Consider the following 22,483-nt stretch of genomic DNA (forward strand, 5'->3'; position numbering starts at 1 on the left):
GAGGCTTGTTGGAGCAGGCCGTCCACCTTTGTTAGGCTGTATGGGTTGACCTTTGCTTTCCTTGGGGGTCTCGCAGCCTTCTTCTGACTCAGAACGCACAGCTTTATGTCGTCGACCTATAGGGGGATCGATCTCTTCCTCATTCGCTGGTGTTTCTGTATCAAGATCTTTTGAATCAATACTGACTAACAAACAACCACTGGGTCTCGATGTAGTATCCCACTGTTGGTCGGGAAGTTCTGTTGGATCGTGTCCCCACCACCTTTGCAGTTCCTCCTGGTCAGCTTGCGCCGAAGTGGTTCCCTTATTCCCCACCCCTTCCCCTAGCCCCAATCGCAAAGCTGTTACATATGCTGCAGTCTGTCCCTCATATGCCTCTAGCTCTCCACAGGTTCTAAGACAATGAAGAGCCCATAATCCCCGACATCTCTTCCCTCTAGACTGGAACCACCCACAGGAGCAGTATTCGCGAGCACTGGATTTCTTTATTCCACAGTAATGCGCGTTTTGCTTTCGCAGGCCGGACTCAATGGTGAAGGTTTCTTTCAAAGGTTCCAAGCGGCTGGGTATTTCTTCCGGATCACAACGCTTGAGCTGACCCAGCTGCCAGATCTCAAGACCCTTCTGGATCTCTTGTGTTATGTCGGGATCACATCGACCAGAAGTTGGGGGGGAATAGAGATACATTGGAAAGTAGATGTTGACAATAACGGCAAGGAGTTTATCGATTCGCTTATTGGCTCGGGCTTGTAGGAAAACTCTGTCGAAAGTCCTGAATGCCGCCTCAACAAAGTTGTTGGTAGAAAGCGGCCCATCTCTTGTGTGTTCGCGAGGAAGACCATAATCCATGAGACATTTGCGCCAGCTTTCGCTGAACCATTGAGTATTTAACCATCTGCGAATGGTCTCCCAATGTTCTTCGTCCCCGTCCAACAACTCCAGTACATCTGCCTCAAACTCTTCATACACTTCCTCCCACTCCTCTTCCACATCACACCTCTGACACTTTCGAAGGGCGGAGAGGAACCTAGATGTCTTCTCGCGACCAACCTGAGTTCGTCCAAGCCGTCTGTCCATCCTTTCCCTTGCTGCATGCATGAAATGAAATTGACAGAGACGCACAGGAGTTCCTGGGAAAACTGTGTGGGCTGCATTTCGCTCCGCGGCATCACAATCAATCATGACCATGAGGGGCCAGAAGCCATCCTCAGTAATGAGGATGGCATTATTGAGAATAATCTCCTTGTCTTCAAATTCGCTGATGACCTCTGAGGTACCATTCGCAAGAGCTTTTGCTTCCTCTTCCACAGCGTTTCGAAAGACAGAGAGGAGATGGGTGTAGGACGCGGTGGTGGCATGATTTGAGAGCATTACAGCCATTGGCACCATGTGATTGTGCTCATTGACAGTGGTGAGGAAGGTGACTGGACACCGAATTGCGTTTTTGTTCCTCCAAGAAGAGTCCATGGCTAATCCCCTTTCACGAGCATGGCGAATGGCAGTTTGAAGAGCGTGTTTGGGGCTAATCACACATTGGAAAGTGGCATTGGTGGGAAACTCTTCAGTTCCTCCAAGGACAAGATTGTGAGGGATTTCACAACTGGATATCAGCCTGGGTCAGGCGGCCCTGCGAATGTAACTCACCTGAGGAATGTTGATGGATTTGCTGAGTGGAGGACTTGAATAGCCGCCAATGGTAAAGTGTCCAGTCTGTCTTGCCTCAATGCTGTTCGTATGGCGGTTGCAAAGTCACTCTCTTTGGGCATCCTATGAGGACAATTGTCGGACAACCAAGTTGCATAAGGATGGAGCTTGGAGATACTGGTGAACCATCGAAGCTTTAGACGACTTTCAGTTGTTCCTACCAGTGTCGCAGCGTCATGAAGGATATTTCGCATGTGGTAGGATATCCGTAGAAGGCTCAGAGGTTTTGGATCCCCATGGTAGGAAGGTAACGGCTGGATAATTGTGCAATATCCTCTGCGAATGCTTCTAGGAGTCATTCGCACCTGCGAATAAGCTCAACTCATCTCTATACAAGAGTCATGACTCACTTCAACACACAGTGGACATCTGCGTTTGCGAATTGTGGTCCTTTTTGTCTCTACAGGATCCTCTTTGCCTTGGAGACTCCCCTGATCCTCCTCAGCCCACTCATCCCCCTCTGTCCCTTCGTTTCTATTTCTTGCCTCACTCCCCTCACTGCCCTCATGCCCCTCACTCCTTTCCTCTGTCCTCTGTCGTTTTCGTAAATTCCTCTTTGGACGTTGTTGTACTGGAAGTGAGGTAGGTAGGGCTTGAACTTGCTGGCAGCTACCACTGCAATTGAACCTCGAGCGCCATACCAACTTATCAGGACCTTTTGCGAAGGCCTCATCTGAGACATGGAAGACTGCGTGACGTCCGCGAATGTCACTTGGGTGAAGTCCTGGAGGATCTAACCACTCCACCTTGACATGGTTTGATACTCTTTGTGATCTGAGGAGGTAGTCCTGTGTCTACGGATGTCAGTAATGTTACCAGAGTGATAAATAACTCACCATCATGTCAAAAGCCTTAGGAATAAGGTGAAAAGCTACCTCAATCTCCTCGTAACGCTCATCCTGACCAATATCATTCGCAGAAAGCACACAGAAGTTCTTCACTGCAGTGATGCCAGGACCGAGGCTGGCTTTTGTGCGTACAGTGTTGAAAGTGGATGGCTGCTGCTCCTGGAGTGATGGTGGAATCTGAGTACTTTCGAGTTCAATGATAGTTCGATTCCTCAAAGCTTGCTCGCGAATTGAGGTATAATCAACCTTTTGCGTGGTTGGAGGATGCGAAAGGGTAGACAGGCTTGTCACATAGCCTGAAAAGTGTGAGGTTGAGGTGGAGGGGGGCAGGTATGTTGTGGTTGTGTCCGTTTCAGTGCCTGGGTCATGGGTATTGGGTGTCACAACTGCGAAAGGTTAACAGAATACACTGATTGAAGAAGACCTCACCATCAGATTCATATTTCCTCTTCCTCAAGTGCGAACGGGGAATATGAGGTGTGCGAACGTTGCCAACAGGATGATTGGGGATTGAGTGGGGCCTTACAGGGTAAGGAGAGACTACAGAGACTCAGCAACTGGACACCTGAATATGTAAAGAGAATTCTGACCTTGATTCGCAGTGTTCTTCGCATATCCTGCCCCCCTTGCTTCTCCCTCTCCCTCTTTCCCTTCCCTTTCCTCTTCCTTCTCTTTATCTTTGATCTTCTCTGGCTGTCCATCTCGGCCTTTCTCCACTGCTGGATCTACTTCCATATCCAGTTGGTCAGAGATAAACTCAAAGTCCTGAAATTGTTCAAGGACATCACGACCATTGTCAAAGTAATCGTTGTCAATTGCTTGTTGTTTTTTCAGCTGTTCTTGCTCAAGCTGGTGAGCCTCAGAGCCCTGAAAAGGGAAGTTGTGAAAGGCTTCCAGGACATCACAGGTATCTTGCTCTGTAAAAGGGTCGTTAACTGTACAGAATCAACATAACATAATTCGCGAACGACTTTATAAACTCACTGTTGCCACTCTTTTTTGAAGGTTTAGCGGTACCTAAACTGACATCCTGACCAAGCTGACGCTTTGGGACTTTTGTGGGAGTTCCTGAGGACTGATCTTGGTATTTTCGAGCTGGTCTACCAGGTGTTCGCTTTACTGAAGCGTTCAATACAAGTTGATGAGCCAAAGACCGTGGTGTCATTGAAATTATAATGCAAATGAGGTATGTGAGAACATGTGTGAAGAGATAAGTAGCTAAGCAAGTCCAGGAGGTGTAAATGTGCATACAGCATTATTCACAGATCGCCCAGAGTGTCAATACGCCCATTAAATGAGAGTTGGGTGATCTGCAAGGTCAGTGCGAACCGGCCTGCGAATTCAACTGTGAATGAATAAACCCCTTCGCGAATAATGCGAAGTCACACATTTATGGACAGTGTAGACCCCTGGGAGTCAGAAGATATGCAGCAAGCCATGGTAGGAGGTTCTAGTAACAAGTGAGGGGTTTTTCTGCTTCCAAGATGGTAATGTGGAAGGAGTGGGGTGAATAACGGGTTGAGTGGGGGGTTTTTCGGATGAATTGCAAAAATGGGGTGAAAATAATTCAAGAGGTGGGGGGATTATCCCTACGCGCCGCAATCTAGACGTTGATACCACGTGGCTATTGTCGCCGTTAATTGTGGCTCGAATAAGTCTTAGCCCAGCAACCGCCATATGGCACCCTGAAGGGACAAACACTCTTACTCCGCTCGGACCCTCGTTTTTTCTCACTTTCGCTTTCGGGGTGTTTCATCCCTTCCGTCTTTTCCTCTCTCTTTACCTTCTTTTCTTTCCTTTCCCGTATCACTTGGCATATCAAACTACAATACAACAGCTTTACACTCTTTATCCGTCTTTCTTTTACCTATACACAGTGAACAGTCGAACATCCAATCAATACACCTTGAGGATCATCGATTGGTAGGGAACACCGTACTACATACACAATACATCACGTTGACAAAGGACGTCTCATCGTTGGACAATAAACCAGAGAGAGAGTCAGAAAGACATCACAGAAGGAAGATCATAGGACCATTGGGATAATAGGATTATTGGAAAGAGAAAACACACAATATGAAGCTGTTAGCTACTATCGGTTTGAGTGCGGTCGTCTTGGGGGTCAGTGCGCAGGTGAGTCAACCCGTATTCCACTGGTTGCGTCTACTATGGAGAAATCTCATGAGATGGGTGGTGAGAAAGGAGGACTGGAGATGAGGGGTCATAGAGTTCTTTCTCCTCCACATCAAATCTTGTCTACCTTGACCAATTTCACAACGACGCTCCTGATGATAGGTCATGGTGTTTGCACTTGGGAGTAGGACGGTCAAGCTTCTAGCTAACTCACAGAACATCACCCTCATCCCTACCAACATCACTTCATCATGTACCACCTTCCTCACCTCTCTCAACTCCGATCTCACCCTTCAAAGTTGCATCGGACAATTAATCAACATCACCTCCGCATTCACTCCCACGCCTTCTGGTTCTCCCAACGTATCGCAAAGCGATATCAACTTTGCTCTTGCCGCAATGTGTAATGACAAGGCTAAATGCCAAGATAACGTCATTCGTGGTTGGCTCTCACAGTTTTGGTCCACTTGCAACGTCGAATTAACATCTTCCGGTCAATCTAATTCTCAAGTCCGTGACCTTTACGATCTACTTTATGCTTTCAACCCCATGGTAGCCGCTGTTTGCGCCATCGATTCTGCCAATCAAGAGTATTGTATAAACGAAATCAAACAATCATCATCTTCTTCTTCTTCTGCATCTTCCTCTGCTCCGTCTGCTTCTTCCACCGGAACGGATGATGTAGTAACAGGAATCAGCAACAATACTCTTTTAGCCACAGTGACAACAATCGACGCTGTAGAATTGGCAAGACAATATCTTATAATCCCTCTTACATCAACCTCAATAACTAAACGTCTTCTGTCTTTATCACTTTTCAAAAACCGTGATTCTGCTCAAGTCGTAGAAGCCGCCACTTTGATCGCTCCAAACACCACGACATATAGAAATACTATGCTCCCATTCTTGTTCCTACAACCGGATATGAAAGCAGCTCAACTCTGTACACCCTGCGCAAGAGAGGTCATGGTCAGTTACGTCAAATTCGAAGCTGCTTATCCGTACACTATGGGATTAGCATCAAGTGCTATCCTTGGAGGTCAGCCAAAATTGTGGAATGCGATCAACGGGACTTGTGGACCGAACTTTATAGCGGCGATAATGAGTCAAGTAGGATTGAGCTCTTCATTAGCTACCAACGGTAACGGATCGGCCAGTGCGGCAGGTAGGAGATTGGAAGGTTTGAATGGAGGTTTGGTGAGTGTGTTGGGAGGAGTTGTGGGTATCGTAGGGTTGTTGGGTGGTTTGATGGTGTTGTGAGGGAATCATCTTATTTGGTTCTCGGAGGTTCAGGGGTGGGTGGGTGAGAAGGGAGGGATGGTCAATTGTCGATTTGAGATCGGAATGGCGAGGATGAGGATGATCTGTTGAGAGAGGGAGAGGATATAGTGCAATGTTTGCATAGGAGGAGGTAGAGAAAAGAATAAGGATGGACAGTTGTTTTTTTGTTATACCCAAAGACAGAGATCAGTGATCAGAGATCTGCAATGATGGATGTGTGATGTTGTCACGTATCACAATTGACTAATTGTACGAATAGAATATTCTTCAACAACATCCTCTGAAAACCTACTTATCTAGTTCTAGTTGCATGGTTGCATGTTGCAACTTTCAACATCTGCCCCATATCCGACCACTCTACAACTTTCTCACCATCACAACCACTAAGTTCCTTCAAGAACTCTCTGTTCCTGACTGACGAACCGCTTTCCTTCCATCGGTAAACTATAAGTTATACTGAGTGTAAGTATTCTGTGTACTGAGTGTGGTTGAGGTCTCGGTGTATCGGTGTGAACCGAAGAAAACGTCATCGTCGTTTCGTCGCTTGGTCATCTAGACTCGTCACCTCGTCAAAATAATCAACTTCCGTCGTTCCCTCTCCCTCTCACTCTCTCTCTTTCTTCTCCTCTTTCTCAGTTTGGTGGTAGTGACAATTTGCAACTTTGATACAGTCTCAAGATCGAACGTTATTACATTTTCGACAATCAAAGGTGAGTTCATAAATCACTTATACCTGATTTCTTTATACCATCTAGACCATCAACCACCATCTTCAGAACCGTACCAGGCATTCAGAATCACTTCACCAAAGTGGCCCACATTCTGTAGATCAACTGCACAATCCACCAGCAGCTAGCAGCTAAAGAAAGCCGAAAATTTAGTGATCTAAAGACGTGATATGGACGTTGAAATGGATTATGGTGTTGACCACTTTTAGGAGTTCGAAGTGAAATGACTACACATCTAAAACATTTGAAAGTAGCTCCTAAAGATGTACATACATCAACTATCATCTTTCTTCATGTAAGTTTTTATCTTTTCTCTACGTCTAGGTCTGTTTGTAATTGATGATCTGTTTGAGAGAAAGTCTTTTATTTTCTAGTGTACTCGAGGATATTGAAAAGTCCCCCATCCCCCTGGATACCGGAAATACTACCTTCTACCTCCTACATGCTACTATGCTACTTGGGGTGATCTTCATGATCTCATTGGTCATTCGAAGATCTGTGTGGAAATTCGACATCTTTCTGAACCCATGCTCCCTCTCTCCCCGTGTGAAAGACGAAACTCACTGTATCTTCATGGGATCGATCTTGAGATAGGTTCAAGCTGATATTAGGGTCTTGGGGATAGCGGTATGTCTCTCATTCAATTTCACTTCATCATTTCAAATTCTCTATCAGTATCGATCCTGATCATGAAACGAATAATGTTTCAATACTGCAATAATCTTTGTCGGACGAACATCGCTTGGGGCTTTCGAAATGTTCATACCTCCACTCCATCCCACTTCCACACTTGTATATCCTCCCTTCTCACGTTGCGTCAGCGTTTAAAACTATTCCTAGAGAAGGAAACAACTTACACAAATAGGACATGGTTGGTTACCCGTCGCAAAACAATTATGGACAAGATTCCCAAATGTGAAATGGATATTACCTCATGCTCCTACTATTCCTATTACCATCAACGGAGGTGAGTTATGGATCCTTCTTCTTGTTCCCATTTTCTCCCTCTGTCCCCACTCCTTCGCTAAGATTCCTCCGACAGTCTATGGCTCTTGTGCAACATCTAATTCTACTCCCGACTCATTTCTTCATCCCTACACCCAACCCATCTCTTCATTCATTCACCTCTTGATCTCTACACCTCCTCCATCCCTTCATTTTTTCATCTGTACAGCTCGTCCATCTAATCAGGCTCGTCCCATCTAAGAGCGAAAGCGAGAAGTCCACTTCAAATTCTATGACAAAATGTTCACATCCAGGATCTCGTATGCCAGGATGGTTCGATCTCTCCACTCTTGATCGTCTTCTCGATCCCACATACGACGACGAAAGAGGTCTATTATCATCCGTCTCCGCCGTTGACGCTTTGATCCAATCTGAAGTAGATGCGGGTATACCGGAAAATAAAATTATAGTGGGGGGTTTTTCACAAGGAGGAGCTGTGGCTTTATTACTTGGTTTGACAACTAGAAGAAGGTTAGGAGGTGTAATTGGGTTAAGTACTTGGGTTCCGTTGAGTCATAAAGTTGGACAGGTGAGTGAAGTCTCCTCCTACTTTAACCCCCCGGTCTGTACTTCTCTTCACTGCCGGCGTCTCATTAAGTGCGTCTGGATACACGTCGACCCTTTTTGGTCAAGTACAATCTACCTCTTACGTCTCGGTATCCTCATTCCCCCTGAGAGAGAACTGATTCAAAGATGGTATCTTCTCATGCCACTGATACACCAATTTTCTGGGGACATGGAAAAGATGATCCTATAGTCCATTATACCTGTGAGTAATTCTCCTTTTCCATTCCCCGTCTTCTCTTAATCCCAAGTGCACCGTATACTCCCTTCCCTTACTCCAAGTCTACCATTCCCTCCCTCCCCTTACTCCCAAGTCCACCATTCCCTCCCTCACCTCAAATCCATCCACATTCTTCACCACTCTTCTTTCACTTCCTTCTACATATCTCACCACCTTCTCCCATATCGTAGATATGCACGCTGACACTCAGTCGGAGAAATGTCATTGGAACTCCTGACCAAACTGGGTTATCCCAGAGTACCCAACGGCACCACATTCTCCCGCCCTGGAATCAGGTTCGAAGGTTATCCTCGTTTAGGTCATTCATCTTCTCCTACGGAATTGACAGATATGTCAAATTGGATCACGGAAGCTCTGAGGTAAGATGTTTCCGGATGACAAGTAGTAGTAGAGTATGTATTGTCATTGTTACTGTACTCGTATGACTGTGCCAGCAGTACTCGTCCCTCGATGTTTTTGTAGAATACTCGTATGTATAACAAAAGTGGAGGTCGACCACTTTCCCCCCACCCTTCCCCACCTCCCCCACTCTCATTCGCCATCCTTCAACGTTCGATATTCGCTTTCAATTTCGATTCGCACGTGTGGAAGAAGTTATCTCTTCACCACTTGCAATCTGCAATCTGACTCGAACATCTTACTACCTGATTGTCTTGGGGATATCGAGGACGATGTCCGACCCAACCTCGCTCGCTCAGAATTCTACCACCCAAGAAGGTGAGTCCCTCTTCTTAAATGACATGATATTGACGGAAGGAGATTCCCCCGATTCGTTGATAGATCACATCGTTGTGGAACCGAAAGAAGAACATAAATCAACCATCATCTTTCTACATGTACGTCGTCTTGCGTACCCCACCCTCACTTCGACGACCACGGATTTTCCTATGACTACTCGAGTACTGCTACTTGTTCTTGTGATGGATTATGTACATGTCACTCGAAGTAAACTTTCATGATGACTTTTTGTACAGGATTGGGACTGGAAAGTTTTAGGAGATGATGAATTAAGATGACTCGGAGGTGGTGTCGATGGTGGTAAGAGCTGATGATTAGGGTCTGGGAGATTCAGGTGTGTCTAAACGATCAAGTTACCTCTTCATCTTATCCTTGAATGGCGTCTTACCAATTTAACTCCATTCATTTCATTGTATTGTCTTACCTCTGACCTCTTAATTCGAACGTTCAAGTCAAATAAGTTACTCAATCATCGAATCTCTATGGTCATGGCAACAATGTCGATACTTGTAATCTGGCCAATCTCCGTTCCTAACGTCCGAACCATCGAACATTGAACATCACTCTCCGGCGATTTGATGCTCAATACAGAAGGTTTCATGAGATGACAAAGAATGGACTCTGATGTTCGTCCCAAGATGAGCTGAGCTGAAATGATAGGAGATGGAATGTTAGAACTTGCAGATTCATTCTACGACGAACATCCTAATCTAAAATGGATATTACCTCATGCTCCTATTTTACCAATCACCATCAACAGAGGTAAGTTTGTATTTAAAGTGTTCCAATCTTTTACTTCTATTGAAATACTTGTGAAACTTATTTATCAATCAGGAATGGAAATGCCAGGATGGTATGATCTCATAACTCTTGATCCTGAACTCATCCTCGATCCGGAATATCATGATGAAGAAGGTCTTCATTCCATTGTCCAAACTATCGACGAGATCATTCAAGCCGAAGTTGACTCTGGGATCCCAGAAAAGAAGATCTTAGTGGGAGGGATTTCTCAAGGTGGTTCGGTAGCTTTGTTATTGGGTTTAACTACAGAGAGAAAGTTGGGTGGGTTGATAGGGTTAAGTACTTGGATACCTTTCGGTAGGAATGTGGAGATGGTAAGTTTGGTTTCCAAATTTCTCTCATTATTGTTTAGCAATAAATTTAATCTGTGCGATTGACTTTCAACTTTTAGGGTGTTATAATCCACTTTTGTGTTATGATTCACTTGGGATATTTGGGATATTTCATATAGTGTCTGATCGTTTCTCCACTAACTTACTTGTTTTAAACACTTGGAGGATAATGAATTCGAGAATATGAGTGAATGAGAATGTTTGAACATCATGTTTAGTTACTAGTATTCGTTTGATCAAGTCAACTCGGGATTGTGGTGACGTATGAAATTGGTACTCATGTTGACAAGACAGATCATATCTCGTCAAGCTAAAGAAATCCCAATTTTTTTAGCTCATGGGAAAGAAGATCCTCTCGTTGTATATTCCAGTAAGTTCCTCGTTCCTCAAATATCTTACCACATCTCCCCATAACCCCCACTATCCATCCGACTTTATCCATCTTGAACAAAGATAACCTCAATAACTCAACACCGCAATCATACTCATACTCATACAATTCTTTCTACTCCCATGATCTCATGAAACTTTGATAATCGACCATCATCCTCTTCTGACAATTTCGACATGATCATCTTTCACAATTTCGACATGATCATCCTTCCTTTCAAGAAAACTAAAGACTCAATCAACCAAATTAACTCTCAGTCGCTGAATCTTCACTTTCTTTACTTACAAAATTCGGTTGTCCACAATTAGACTCTACCACCACATTCGTCAGACCGGGAATACGATTCAAGGGTTATTCACCTTTGACACATTGGTTCGGAGATGAAGAAATTGATGATTTATCTGAATGGGTTGGAGAGGTTTTGAAAGATTGAGAAAAGATGTATAAAGGTTGTTTTTCATTCCATTTTTGATAAGAGAGGTGTTGTGTATGTATATCATGTACATTTGTTTTCACGAGGCTGACCATAACTCTTTGACAGAAGATATATTTAGGATATCTCACTCAACATGATCCATTTGACGTTTTTGTTCCTCGCCGAAGATACCACTCTATCAAGGTAACTTATCTTATTATTCATCCGAAATATCATCTACTGTACACAGTGTGTACACCTCATATCGGTATACATATTGACATATCTGTACGAGTACTCCAGTTCACAAGTTGCTCGAGCAGACCTTCAAACCTCATCTCTCTTGTTGTAAAACATCATTCCAATCAATCTTTTCCGTATTGATCTAGTAGAGTACTCTGATTGTATCTTATGAACGTGACTGAAATGGATAACAGTATATTATCAAATAAAACCTCATGCATACCATATCTTATCAAGTCCCATTAACACTCTCTCCATCAGGTATCAAACCTTCCGCTAACATTCTCTCCAATCTTCTTACTTCTTCAGCCGTTTTCGCTCTGGTCAAAGCTTCCACCACCCTCTTTTTCTCATCAGGAGTCATCAATCTACCTTTCCCACCTTTTCTTCCTCCTTCAGCTCTAGGACCACTAGGTGGTAGATTTGTAAAAACCGTTTGTTTTCCCATTGGTGGAGCTGATAATTTTCTCCATAATGCGTTAGGTAAACCGGAATCAGGTTCGGTGAATAGTTGTTTGGCATTGGATCGTTCGGAATCTTTTATTCGGGTGAAATCAAGAGTTCGTAAGTTTCCCGAGGCGATGGTGTGGATTATGAATGGTCTGTAATGGTCTACTTGGGTGATGGGATTTTGAAGTAAGGAGAGATGTCGGAGAGATGTCAGGGTGGATAAGGGGAGTAAGGAGGAGAGGGAAGAGATGGAGTTAGATGTGAGGACTGGGAGTCAGTAGGGGGTATACTTTTAAATTTGTATCGAATCAAGGAGGTAGAACTCACTTAATGTTGTCAGATTAGGTATCTGACATGAGCACATGTCAACGAGATTGAGTCTGACTCACATTAGGAGGTAAGGATGGTGATATTGATGAGATTTGATTTTGAGCGATATGTATGACTTCTAATCTTGGTGCTGGATGTCAGTCGTGCGTAAACTATGACATCTTCCCCATCTTCATCCTTGCCTCGCGTCAAATCGGTCACATAACGTCCCGAATGAACCATCTTCCCCTACACAGCTCGACACTTCTGTAACATCCACTCGATCCCCAGTGACATCTCGTTACCAAATCTCCCGAGATTCGACCCTGCTCGTAGACCAGGAATTGTGAGAACCAGTGTCAATACCGATTCTCTCAACATCCATTATGGTTACAAGCCGGAAAAGCCATTGTGACTCATCCTTGATCAGCATTCCCCCTGATTGGATTGTCTTAAAACGGATTGGAATGATTGAAATGTCCTTCTGCGTGTTATTTTCTAGATGAAAGAAAGGGGACCCACAAAGAGGTATGTTCCCCAAAACGGTTATTGAATTATCTGTAAGGTTGAGAACATCGTATGTTCCCTGATGTGATGCGAGATTTTCAATGACGGGTATTGCTAGTCCTGATAATCAGTTTACCGCTTGGGGAAGTATATGACTAGCTGACCTCGGAGCTCCAATTCACGCTCTTTGAGAGGGTTTAGATACTGAAGATTAGCTGTCTCCCAAATTGTATGATTACTTCTGGAAGAATGTTCATCCCTGTTCTTCCTCGACCGCGATCTCTATCTTCGGTATGTACTTCTCATCCCTCGTCCGTTTCAAATCACCCTGGAAGTGGATGATATTTTTCGGGGTGTGAGACCAAACTCACTGATTGTGATTTTGAAACAAACTGAATGTCAGCTTCGGCACGTAGTGAAATTGCGAGCAACTGACCTCTGGTGTCAACCGCATGGTTCAACCTGCCTATCGACTCGCGAGACTGGAGACTCCTGAAGATACGAAAGTCCTCCCTTTCCTACTTTTGAGGTAGTTCTTGCCCTTCTAAAGATGTTACAGGGCTTTTATTGCGAGTGCTTGTCGAGTTGTATCACGTATAGCCAACGGAGAAATCTAAAGTCTTGACATATGCTCAACGGCGTTATCGCAAACACCGACATATCTCACCTGAGTGGCACTTGTCCCCCCCACGCCTCCTTGACGTGGTCCAAGCGTTTGTTCACCAACGCATTGACCGCCCTCTCCCCCTACATTCCTTCTCTTTCCTCTATTCTCTCTTCTTCACTCTTCCTCTTTCTTGTTCAGATCAGACATACAAGTCGCTTGGTCGTCCTCTCTCTCTCTTTCCTCTCACAATGTCAGACGCATACTACCAACAACCTCTCTCCCCTACCGCAGACAGGTCCATGTCTCCTGGCGCTTATTCCAACGACGCCCGTTCTCGTTCAATGAGCGGTGCAAGAGCTGTCAGTCCTTACGGCGCTGCAAACAACACTGCTTCACCCGCTCCAGCTGCTGTCAATGCAGGAGGGATGGATGGGAAGGGTACGGTCAATAGGAAGAAACTTTCCAGTTGGGTCGGGTTTTCCAACCTTCCTAACCAGGTGCACAGACGTAGTCTACGGTATGTCAACGACTACTCTTTAGCCTCATCATGTCAAAGCATATCTTTTATATCTTGCGTAACTCAGCTTTGCAATTTGACTGGGAGCTGACCATGCAGTCGGGGTTTCCAATTCGTCGCCATGGTAGTCGGTACGTTTTTCACATCTCCACGCTCGGGCCTCGCTTTCTCGAGCTATCACGATGAGCTGCAAGGTCACAAGACGCCATGTGTCTTAACGCATGGTAATATAATACCCTGGTATCTTGAAGAGAGGCGCAGAGGAGAGATCGACCGATGCTGATTCCAGGCGAGTCGGGATTGGGAAAGTCTACCCTGATCAACACGCTCTTTGAGACGAAACTCTATCAACCAAAGGTCATCCCACTGCCGGGACAGGAGAGACCGAAGACTGTTGATATCACGAGTATCAGTGCTGGTGAGTAAGCGATTATACTTGATCTAACCGAATCTCACACACGTACCCCCTCAACAACCCCCTTTCGTCCTCCTAGGAGCAAGGACCGGTGGTACAAATTTAGGGAGTGAACGAAGGAGAGCTGATTTTTTAGAAATTGAGGAGGGTGGTGTCCGCCTCAAACTCACTGTCGTTGATACCCCTGGTTTCGGTGATTTCGTCAATAACGAGGACAGGTAAGCATCACCATCTTCTCAGCCTCCCACACGCACAAGCTGATGGACAGCTGGCGCCCAATCGTGGACAACATCGAATCACGATTCGATCATTATCTCGAACAAGAGAACCGCGTGAACAGGTCCAAACTCAGTGACAACCGAGTCCACGCATGTATCTACTTCATCCAACCTACAGGCCATGCGTGAGTCACCTGTTCGGTTTCACGCAATATCTTCAACCCCTGCTTTGACCCTCGTGAGCTGACAGCCAGCCTTAAACCCATTGACATCGAATTCATGCGTCGCTTGCATACCAAAGTCAACCTGATCCCCGTCATCGCCAAAGCCGACACTTTGACAGAAGAGGAGGTGCTCTTGTTCAAACAGCGGGTCAGTTGATGAACCACCGTAGCTCTGAGTCCGACTGACCGCACAGATTCTCAGTGACATCCAGCATCACGGAATTCAAATTTTCCACCCTCCCGCCTACGACAATGAAGACGAGGAAACGGTCATGGAAAACGAAGAGATAATCGTAAGTGCTCATTTCTCGTCCTCTTCTCCTCGGTCAAATCGTCCAACCTCTTTCTTGGCTGTCGAGGAAGTAGAGTTTTCGGGGCACTGCTAAGAACGCAGAGCAAAGTACCTTTTGCAGTTGTTGGTTCCGACGCCCTCGTCACCGGTGCCGATGGTCGGAAGGTCCGCGGGCGGGCTTATCCATGGGGTATCATCGAGGTCGATAATGAGACGCATTGCGACTTTGTCAAGTTGCGTCAGATGTTGGTCCGTACGCATATGGAGGAGCTGAGGGAACACACGAATGATGTTCTATATGAGAACTACAGGACAGACAAACTCAAGAGCATGGGTGTCTCGCAGGACGAGAGTGTGTTCAAGGAGACCAAGTGGGTGTTCTGCTTGTTCTCATGTTGCTCCATTCTAATATATGACCCCCTAGCCACATCACACTTCAAATTATCACTGCCCAGCAGTTCGATTCGCGTACTGCCTGGACCTGAGTGTCACTCAAAAATGCTCCCAATTCTGTCTTGGATCCAAACGCAGACATGCTGATAACAGTCCCGCTGTCAAGCAAGCCGAGGAAAGAGCCATGTACGACGCCAAGCTTGCCAAGATCGAAGCAGAGATGAAAATGGTCTTCCAGCAAAAAGTGCAAGAGAAGGAACAGAAGCTGCGACAATCCGAGGAAGAGCTGTACGCTAGACACCGTGAGATGAAAGAGGCGTTGGAGAAACAGCGACTCGAGCTGGAGGATAAGAAGAGGAGAGTGGAAAGTGGCCGACCACTCACACCTGAAAAGGGATCGGTGAGTGACTGTCACGGTCTTCAACGTTCTTCCATTTGTTCTTCTCCCCCTTCCCGATGCTGTTCAAGAGCATTCACTCGTGTCATTTCATTCCGCGTCCCGTGCTGCCAAGTCACTATGAAGGGATTCATGTTGCAAGGTAGCTGACCATGCAGAAAAAACGCTTCGGCCTTGGCAAGTAGACCCTCCTGCCAACGTATCACACGGACTCGCCCTTTACGTATCTCGCACTTGTTCATCGCCCCTTAGTTTCTCCCTCGCCCTACCCCACCCACTAAACATACCCTTACGACCTGTGAAGAACCTTAACGACTCCAGAGGGAAGGTGGGAGATTATTTGTGATGCTGCGTATCATGCAGATAGTTTCTTTCTGAATGGACAGCTTCGCATCGAGCGTCATTGATTTCTTCTCACTGTATCCCCTTTCCCACGTGGTAGACTCCTCATTGGCTCGTCTCCCGGCGTCACCCACTCGCCCCGATTGCTGACTACTAATACACAGGTCTAGATGACACTTCTCGTTCCCATTGACACTCCATTTCGGCCCCGTATTTCCTTGATCGCATCTGATTGTTCTTACGGAGAAGGAAAACCTGCAAGACATTGGACGAATGACAAGGGTATCATCCCCTCTGACAACACTCTACGAGCTCACAAACAAAAGTGAAACATCATGGGACATATGAAGTTTTACATCAGCAGCAACCGTTGTCCCCTCACGCTCCACAACCATGCCAAGGACAGTGGGAAAACCTCTTCAATCAAGAAATGAATGCAAAGAGCCATACGAAACGGTCTCCTTCCCGTCATCCCTCTACCTTCCTTTGACGTCTTCGGCAAGGAGAGTCCTCCGACACATGTGGTCAGCCGTTAGGTCAAAGGATAGGAGACAGGTGACCCGGGTGTGCACACGAGGGTCTGGCCACGTCTAGCTAATATTATATGGGTCAATTCTGATTGTGATTTCTTGGGTTTGTTGACTTTATTGATTATCTAGGGCTGGGCCCATACCAAGTTATATATATCTCTTCCCATATTTCTAAGTGTTTAAGCCTGGCGCTTCTCATCTCGGCGATTGTCGAAGTTGTCGGACTATTTCATCGAGACGATCACGGCTGGACTGAATCTATTCCAGTCCTCTCAACAGACAATTTTTCTCTGGTTTGACGCTCAAATTCAAGTGACAAGTCGGTAATTCGCGTCATGTTCCTCTTTCACATCAGCCGTGGAAAGACGATCGATTTCCTTCAAGTGTTGGGGTTGTTCGTCTTTGGCTTAGGAATCAGGGTCGAAGGACGTCAAGTCACGGTCAAGAATTCTTGTGGTGGTACGGTTTACGCTGCTTATGCCGGTCAAGGTGGTCAAGTGACAGGTGTCAATGGAGCTGTTGCTCCTGGTGGATGGGAGATGGCGGGTGGGGCGTCAACGGTCTTGAACGTGCCCGAAGGATGTGAGTTGACTTCTCATGTACCTTCTGCTCCTACTCGGGACTCCGCCCTTCCTTACCACTGTAGTTCCGAAAATCTTTCGTTCAAATAAATCGTTGCTCAAACACTTTTTTCCTTCAATGGTATTCCGCCTCTACCGCCTACTGTGCGCTGGAATGTATCCGTGTGGAATCGATGGATAGTTTCTTGACGGTCGAGGTGATGTAGTCGGGACAAGAGACTTTGCAAGTGATGACGGGCGGAATATTGATGTGACTGACGAATAGGGCATAACGCCAGGATCTGGGCACGGACGGGTTGTCAATCCGGTGGAGGAGGATGTCAAGTTGGAGCTTGTAAGAGTGGTTCTGTGACTTGGTGAGTTTCCCCATATGTCCTCTGAACTACCTTCATTCCACGCTTTTTTCACCACCATGTGACTACATGTCTTATCACCTCACCCGATGTCACAAGACGTCCGCCTGCACGTACTGTACACTCAACTTCACCATCGGACTGCGTATTTCCCACTCACAGTTTTCGTATTCTGGTTCACTGTCTCACTATTGAACTATACCATTTTCGTTTAACCCTTTCATCACCCAATTTTAAGTCTCTCTGGCGAATGACGAATGTGAGTTGATAGACAGCGATGGTGCAGAGTATGGTACAACAGGAGCAACTGTGAGTATTCCGATCATATTCCGCATCTCATACATCGTTCAAATGAGATTCCTTTCTCTGGAATTTGATTTCACTATGCGATCCTATGAATTTTTCTTCCGTCATACTTGGCCTGATATTATCCGAGGGGTGAAGGTGAAGAGGGAAGGAGAACAAATAATGCAATGAGATCTGATGAACAGTTGGCAGAATTTACTCTGGTTCCGACTTATGAGACGTATGATGGTAGGTTCTCCCCCTGTCATCCACTTTCATTTCCCGCTCGTACATCCGAAATACGCTCTCTTCCGTTCTGGAACCTTCATAGAGCAAGGACTCACTTTTGACTTAATCGGATGTCATTTGTATATGGACGTGACACGTCTCTTTATTCAGGATGAAAGCTAATCAGCAGTGTCCATGGTAGATGGTCAGTCCTGGTTCTTTCACTATCCTCCGCCGATATATGACTTCACTCAGCAGTCATATCACCCGATACTTCCTACTCCTTCCATGTCACTCAAAACACCTTGGGTCTCACATTGACTCGAGCTCCTCATGGATTGAGATGAGGAGAGAAATGTGCTGGTACTCACATCCAGGCTACAACATCCCGATCGCTATCACTCCCTCTGGTGGGACCTCTGGAACGTGTAGTGTAGCTTCTTGTGGTACTACCACCGATATTTTGACGGATTGTGATCCGAACCTTGTGTTTCCAAAGGGAAGCAGTGAGATATGTAAGTTTTGTCAACCTATATCACCTTCATATCACAAACCAATGCAAATAAAACATTTTGCTCAAGTCATGTAATCGATTATATGGATTGCTGACAAGTAGGGAGTTGTCAAAGTGCATGTGGTGCTGGTATAGAATTCGGTAAGTTTTGCAGCTCGCCGTATACCTGTTCCTTTCCACCTATTCATCTCTCTGAACTCAGAACCATTACATCATCATCGCGAAATCGTTGCGCCCCAGTTGTTTTTGTTAAGGAAGAGCGTAGCTGACTCGTAGCCTCATTACATACGGGTACATTCGATCCCGCCAACTCGCCTACTTGTTGTAATGGTAACTGGGCAAATGACTGTCCTACCAGTAACATACGTCCGTCTTTTTCTTTGTTTACTTTTGCCTTGAGATAGCTGACAATTAGCCTATTACGCTGCTCTGAAGGAGAATTGTCAGATGGGTTATGTGTATGCTAAAGAGTGAGTCTCCGCAACTTTTCTGATGCTGTAATCCTATCTCATAATGGTGGATGATCACTCGTCTCGGGATCGGTGTATGATTTGTCCTCATTCCGACGTGATGTGGTTCGTGAAATACAAGTAGAAAAAGAGAAGGTTGAATGGGATGTAGATGCTGATGAGGTAGTGATGCCAATAACGGCGCCTTGAATTGTAACGGACCATCCGTGCGTACTTCACTTTCCCGACCCTTCTTCTACTCCCGTTTCTCTGTATCATCTGGTCCTTGTGGTCGTCTAACCTCGGATCCTTCTATACCCATTAAACAACACCTAGAACCCTACGCTCCTATCCAGACAAGCAGATCCCCGCACCGTTGGCCATTTGATTAAGAGAGGATATACTGACACTCAGTACTTTGTAGAATTCTGTCCTGGCGGTAAAGGAGCAGGCATCAATCCATCCGGTATCTCGCCCAAAACTCTCGATTCGGGCGGCACGATAGTAGGAGGTTCTTCAAGCTCCGGGTCAGGTTCATCCAATTCCAGTTCTGGCTCCGGTTCTGAATCAGGAGCTTCCGAGCCGGCTGTTCCGGTATCAACTTCGACTTATGCTCAAGTAGGTGCGACTACACCACCCGCGGTACCTACTACATCTGTTCCCGTTGGCGGTGGTGGTGGAGCATCATCATCTGTCGTAGCTGGTGGCGGCGGTGGAGGAGGAGGAGGAGGAGGTAGACATTCCCATGGTGGTTACGCATTAGATGTAGGGGGTGATGGAACCACGACAATTACTCAAGGGAACACTGTGGTGGTTGAAGTCACTCAGACGGAAGTTGTCACTGCTCGAAATGAAAGGAGGTCGAGATTTCAACGACGATTTTAATTTTTTAGGTGGATTGTATTGTGTAGAAGTGTTCGGATCATGTAACAATATGACAGGGGACGTTATGGTATCTATGGACCGAGTGGAGAAGATGCTGACCATTCCATGAGAGTCTGATCATGATACTACCAGCGTACATACTCTAGCGCAGCATGTTGTTCAACAAACGGTAGCATGACTTTGTTCTCATAATCTCACCCTGCAACTGATTTTTACTCGCTCCTGAGGGTGTAAGTTCCTGTCTTGATTGATGGAAGTGAACCTTTCAGAGTTGACACATATGGTGAGTGTCCATTGATCTGAGGTCTCCCTCATCCCTCTAAAAGCTTGCTACTAGTATTCACACATCCGTGAAGCTGTGTATTGCCCTCATGGCGCTCACGCTTATGGTCTTGCCAAGCTGTAGACAACCAGTCATGTTTTGTCACAAGGTATCTCAAAGTTCCCATCTTGATCAATTGGTGGACGACTTCCCTATTTTTGTCCACAAAATCCGCCCCTTCTGATCCAATTTTGGTGCGAGTTTTTACTGTCAAAACTGGCACTTCATCAGGTTGTTGCTCTTTTAGAAACTTCTCGTATATCATTTGAAAACTGCGCAAAGAGTCGTCAAGTACACCATGATGTTAGCCGATAGAATCGGGCCAGGACGGCCGAACCGCCGTTAGAATTACCCCTTCCGTCGAATATTTCTCCGTTCAACTTGTCCTCTGAACTTTATTCGATCGTCTCTGGTTTTATGCGTGTGAGTGGAATGTGATAAGTATAGAGACATGTAGAATTGATGCATGCTCTTTTTCCCCTCTGTATTATCATCTAATTATAAGCGAAAACAGATTAACAGTCGGAGTCCACATACCTCTGTGTATAACTAAGGCAAGTTCCTACTTCTACTCTTCTCATTATGACCTCTGTGTCGACTAAGATCTCGTTTGAGAATCTCCCCATGTTATCCTACGATCCATCAACGTATGCTTCGTGGAGGAAGGCGATCAAGGTGTATCTACAGATAGGCGACGTATGGAATGTCGTCTCAGGTAATGATACCAAACCTGGTCGCATAGGGGTTAGGCCGGCAGCGGAGAGGGCGGGATCAGTACCTCCTACCACGTCCGTCGAAGGACAAGTGGTTGGTAGAAGGATTACTGGAGAAGAGTTGAAGGAGTGGGAAAAGTGGCAAGCGAGAGAGAATAAAGCGCAAGGGATGATCAAGGGAACAGTGTCGGAAGCTGTAATGCTTGATTTATCTGAGAAGATGTCAGCTAAAGAAATGTGGGATTACTGCTTGAAAATGCACGTAACAGCCACGAACGAGAATCAGAGAAACGTCCGTCAAGCATTGTTTAGCTATGACTTGAGGGAAGACGTGACGGCCGAAGAGATGGCTGAGCATGTAGAGGATTTCTCGAAGACAATGGCTGAAGCGAAGTTGGTGGGATTGAACTTTGACTCACAGGCTCGAGCAGGTCTATTCCTCAATACCATCCTGGCACCAGCATACAGGATCATCCACGTAGAACTAATGTCCGTACCCGAAGAGGACAGGACCTGGGACAAAGTATTGTCGATCTTTAACGCAGAAACGGCGAGACGTAAAGCGCACCCTGTTGGTAGGACCAATAGAAAGGGATTCACGATGTTTGCCGAACGGGATAAAGGAATGAGGGTGAACCGAGATAATATCTCTGATGGTCAGCCCAGGAAAGAAACCAGAAAGTGTTATAACTGTGACACTGTAGGACATCTAGCGAAGTACTGTCGTAAACCTAAAAGAGAGGATACGAACAGGAAAGAAAACACAGATGGAAAGGATGGAAGTAAAAAGAAATGGAGGAATAATAAGAATAATAAGAAAGGACATACGGTCTCAAAAGATGAGAACCAGTCCAAGGATAACTCCAAAACCTCCTTGATGTATTTGTCATTGGATGGTGAACACGAGGCGTGGGCCGGGATGGCCATGTCGACAGAATCGTGGTTCGATGATGACGAAGGGTACACGAGTAATATTGTATGGCCCGAAGAAATCGAAAACCCGTGGGTTGAGGATAATGAGTGGGTGGGATTAGCTACAGAGTCTAATGACGTAAGCCACACTCGTGTAATCCCCACCTGGGTGGTGGATAGTGGTGCTACTCACCACATAACTGTTCCTCACAGGTCAATAACGACGAATATTAAAAGACTAGTGGAACCGAGAGTGTTCGGACTAGCATCTGGCAAGTCAATGACGGCTTGGGAAACAGGTGACATTAACCTCGAACTAGATTCAGGACAGAAAATGGTACTGAAAGATGTACATCACGTCCCCACAGCAAAGATAAGTCTTCTCTCCCTTTCGAAGTTACTCTCATGGGGGTGGAAGGCGAATCTAAGCAGCGGTGGTGGATGGATAGGTAAAGGTAAAGAGAAACTAGGTTTGAGAAAACATGACTCACTGTGGTCGGTACGATTCGGCAGAGCAATGTCTGCCGCGATGATTGTGATATTGACACCGAAGGCGACTTCACCACTTGAATCTGAGCATCAGTGACTCGGACATATAGGTGTAGATAAACTA

General features: G+C 45.8%; 6 protein-coding genes across 6 annotated transcripts; 4 read left to right on the forward strand and 2 right to left on the reverse strand.

Annotated features, from left to right (window-relative positions):
• Positions 1-304: 304 nt before the first annotated feature.
• On the reverse strand, positions 305-3,717 carry TREMEDRAFT_65936 (uncharacterized protein; the record flags this gene model as incomplete). The annotated part of the gene is made up of 8 exons (XM_007008003.1): positions 305-360; positions 456-1,050; positions 1,123-1,600; positions 1,645-2,009; positions 2,055-2,498; positions 2,541-2,848; positions 3,143-3,487; positions 3,537-3,717. The coding sequence occupies 8 exons, from the start codon at positions 3,715-3,717 to the stop codon at positions 305-307; spliced, it is 2,772 nt and encodes a 923-aa protein (XP_007008065.1).
• Positions 3,718-4,357: 640 nt separating this feature from the next.
• On the forward strand, positions 4,358-6,140 carry TREMEDRAFT_41126 (uncharacterized protein). Its single transcript, XM_007007954.1, has 2 exons — positions 4,358-4,688; positions 4,905-6,140. The coding sequence occupies exons 1-2, from the start codon at positions 4,632-4,634 to the stop codon at positions 5,946-5,948; spliced, it is 1,101 nt and encodes a 366-aa protein (XP_007008016.1). The 5' UTR covers positions 4,358-4,631; the 3' UTR covers positions 5,949-6,140.
• Positions 6,141-6,920: 780 nt separating this feature from the next.
• TREMEDRAFT_70333 (uncharacterized protein) lies at positions 6,921-8,870 on the forward strand (the record flags this gene model as incomplete). The annotated part of the gene is made up of 6 exons (XM_007008033.1): positions 6,921-6,992; positions 7,309-7,324; positions 7,563-7,664; positions 7,957-8,231; positions 8,396-8,471; positions 8,698-8,870. 6 exons carry the CDS (start codon positions 6,921-6,923, stop codon positions 8,868-8,870), a joined length of 714 nt encoding a protein of 237 aa, XP_007008095.1.
• A 2,789-nt stretch (positions 8,871-11,659) lies between these two features.
• Positions 11,660-13,147, reverse strand: TREMEDRAFT_65938 (uncharacterized protein; the record flags this gene model as incomplete). The annotated part of the gene is made up of 7 exons (XM_007008004.1): positions 11,660-12,144; positions 12,205-12,226; positions 12,267-12,337; positions 12,709-12,813; positions 12,858-12,897; positions 13,065-13,085; positions 13,130-13,147. The coding sequence occupies 7 exons, from the start codon at positions 13,145-13,147 to the stop codon at positions 11,660-11,662; spliced, it is 762 nt and encodes a 253-aa protein (XP_007008066.1).
• Positions 13,148-13,725: 578 nt separating this feature from the next.
• On the forward strand, positions 13,726-15,941 carry TREMEDRAFT_35603 (uncharacterized protein; the record flags this gene model as incomplete). Its single annotated transcript, XM_007007944.1, has 10 exons — positions 13,726-13,817; positions 13,917-13,948; positions 14,107-14,235; positions 14,369-14,450; positions 14,501-14,635; positions 14,705-14,822; positions 14,869-14,967; positions 15,069-15,337; positions 15,513-15,759; positions 15,903-15,941. 10 exons carry the CDS (start codon positions 13,726-13,728, stop codon positions 15,939-15,941), a joined length of 1,242 nt encoding a protein of 413 aa, XP_007008006.1.
• Positions 15,942-16,963: 1,022 nt separating this feature from the next.
• Positions 16,964-19,923, forward strand: TREMEDRAFT_65940 (uncharacterized protein; the record flags this gene model as incomplete). The annotated part of the gene is made up of 11 exons (XM_007008005.1): positions 16,964-17,210; positions 17,475-17,565; positions 17,838-17,871; positions 18,054-18,096; positions 18,266-18,280; positions 18,453-18,590; positions 18,692-18,730; positions 18,866-18,955; positions 19,005-19,059; positions 19,226-19,265; positions 19,453-19,923. 11 exons carry the CDS (start codon positions 16,964-16,966, stop codon positions 19,921-19,923), a joined length of 1,263 nt encoding a protein of 420 aa, XP_007008067.1.
• Between the last annotated feature and the right edge of the window lie 2,560 nt (positions 19,924-22,483).

The sequence above is a fragment of the Tremella mesenterica genome, assembly GCF_000271645.1.
Source record: "Tremella mesenterica DSM 1558 unplaced genomic scaffold TREMEscaffold_17, whole genome shotgun sequence".
NCBI lineage: Eukaryota > Fungi > Basidiomycota > Tremellomycetes > Tremellales > Tremellaceae > Tremella > Tremella mesenterica.